The sequence below is a fragment of the Limulus polyphemus genome, unplaced genomic scaffold (assembly GCF_000517525.1).
Source record: "Limulus polyphemus unplaced genomic scaffold, Limulus_polyphemus-2.1.2 Scaffold3571, whole genome shotgun sequence".
Classification (NCBI taxonomy): Eukaryota; Metazoa; Arthropoda; class Merostomata; order Xiphosura; family Limulidae; genus Limulus; species Limulus polyphemus.
In genome coordinates, this window is record NW_013669181.1 from 109,816 (window position 1) to 112,384 (window position 2,569).

At 35.8% G+C, this 2,569-nt stretch overlaps 1 protein-coding gene across 1 annotated transcript in view; it reads left to right on the forward strand.

Moving 5' to 3' along the window:
* Window positions 1–2,569, forward strand: part of LOC106469614 — a gene marked incomplete at its 3' end in the record, with an annotated part of 16,399 nt that overhangs the window by 7,145 nt on the left and 6,685 nt on the right. Inside the window, exon 5 of the mRNA XM_013930116.2 lies at window positions 2,299–2,362. Coding sequence (XP_013785570.2) covers window positions 2,299–2,362 — 64 coding nt within the window. The remainder of the gene's footprint in view (window positions 1–2,298; window positions 2,363–2,569) is intronic.

Sequence of the window (2,569 nt, forward strand, 5' to 3'; positions counted from 1 at the left end):
GCGAAATTCAAAACAAATAAACAAACAAACTTATTGGTCAAGTAAAACAAATAGAATTGATGGGTCCATTCCATGTGTGTGTTAACTTGTAAAGTCTGAAGGTTTTGATTTCACACATCTTTTATAGTGAAGGCAGGTAGTATTCATTAATTGTTTTTTTTTGTACCCATGCATGTATTTTTCTTTGTTACTCTTGCATGCCTCCAGAAGCTGGTATCCACATTTTTCCTTAAGGGCTCCACTGTCATGTCTTAGTACTGTTTGTCTCTGAACAGACTGGATAGACAGATGGGCTTTTCTCTGTTACAGGAAAATTTTGAACTTCTATAGACTTTGTCTCATGGGTTGATATCTATAAACCTCATGCTGGTGAGAGGTAATTTTCTTTATTTCTCAAACAGTTTTCCAGCTCCTAATATGTCTTTCATTGAACTTGTTTGAAATTTGGAAGCAATTTTATATCTTCTGTTGGAATGTGACAAGTTTTGAAATTATGTGTTTAATAGTACCTGTTCTGCTTTTGTATTTAGATTGCAGCTTAAAAAGTGAGTTAAGATCATGTACATGGCTCACTCCGTTTGTTGTTAAATTCAACTGATGAAATTGGGTTAACTTCTCTCCTTTGGATGTGTGTCTGTGTTTTTGTAAAGCTACTTAATCATACTTTACCTTAACTAAATAACCTCATGTAGCATCATTTGCTGGATAGAAATAGGTTGTGAATGAGTACTGCTGTTCTGTCATGTTTGTCTCCTCCATTCTCATCCTCTGACTTTTCTTTTTTAACTGTGTTGCAATATCCAGTATTTAACAAACCACTGCTGTTTTAGGAAACTGGCATATCATATTGATGGGTGGTGGTGGTTTTGAAACTGCGGAGTTTCAGACGTTATTTTGTGGACAGAGCTGTTCAGACGAGAAGATTCATTCTGTGGCATTATATATATTTTGTTTGTGGAAAGCAGGTAAATAAAATCTTTGAACTACCTTTCGTATCCTCTCCATCTAGGTAGTTAGAAAAAGAAAATAACTGTGCAACTGCACTTAGGTGAAGCTTGGTAAGTTTTTTTGTAGTAGTTCTACTACTATAAAATATTTTTGGCTAAAAGATGATTTGTGTTCAGCTCCACCTTGTGTTATCTTCAAGACTCTTCCATTGTCATAGCTTTAGGATTCTAATACAGATGGTTTGAGAGAGAAGTATATATATATGTACTAAATTTTTGGAATGAAATACATTTAAATAATTTCTTGCATCTTTCGTCACATATTTTCCCCTTTTCATATCATGTGTTCACAGTTTGAAATTATGTTCCTGTAGAGTTTTGTGCCTAAGTTGAATGAAGGGAATTGTAGGTAGGTTTTGTTGAAAGCCTACAGTGGTTGATAGCTGACGTCTTTGAGAAATAATGTAATACAGAGTGCAGGTATACTGGGAAAAAGGAGTCAGAATAGCCTCACATATGTCTTTATGTTAAAAAATTTCAGTTTTGTTAGACCATTTTGAAATCTTTGTGCAGATACTCGACTTTAACCCATTCACTGCAGCTGGGACTTGTATTTCTCAGTGCTCCCGCCCCCTCACACTGTTTACCATTGTCAATGCTGTTTATGCCTTCCTCTACTGGGTCCAGGTTCATCATCTTGACTATCATCAGTAGATGGAGAGCTAGCATCCTCTTGTCTCATTGCCTCTTCATCATCACACATTTGAACACAATTGGACACACTTTCACTATCTGATACAAGAGCATCAAGCATATTTGTATAGTAATTAGGGTTACTACTTGCCGCTCTAGTGATGCGGGCACGGTCAGCACGCAGGTGTCGTACATTCCACTTAGGCACATTGTTGGTCACTGAAGGTCTGAGTGGAAAACATTGAGGGAAACCATATATCAGTCAACATTAGGTGGGATGCCAGTAAATACTTTCCAACTCATTTTACTCCCATACGTCACATGTGGCAATTTTGAATGATAATGGGAAACATTTGTCCCAGTTGCAGTGTGAGGGGGTGGGAGCACCAAGAAATATACATCCCAGTTGCAGTGTGAGGGGTGGGAGCACCAAGAAATATACGATCCAGCAGCAGTGAAAGGGTTCAAAAATGTATTGCATTTTACTGTATTGTTTGTTTCAAAAGTATCCACTAACTTACATGGTGTTTAGTTATCCATTTTATTGAAATTAGAAAATAAAGTATTCTTGACTTGAAAATAAGATGTTCTTAGATGATTAATTTTAAGAGAAATTTATGAATATTTTGTTAAAAGAAGTGTTATAATTTTCTTTCAGAATTAGAGTTTCAGTAAAAAAAGTGAACACCTTTGATAATGCAGAAAAGAACAAGAAATACTTGGTAAGGAATACTTTTTTGGTGTGAATGTAAACTATTGAAATGAGTAGAGTTGTTATTTGATGATTCACATATATGTACTCGAACATTTTATCAATTCCAATTCATGTGGTTGTTTCCTTTGAATAAACTAATTTTACAATCCATTGCCCTCCAGCGGCACAGCAGTATGTCTGCGAACTTACAACGCCAGAAACCGGGTTTCAATAT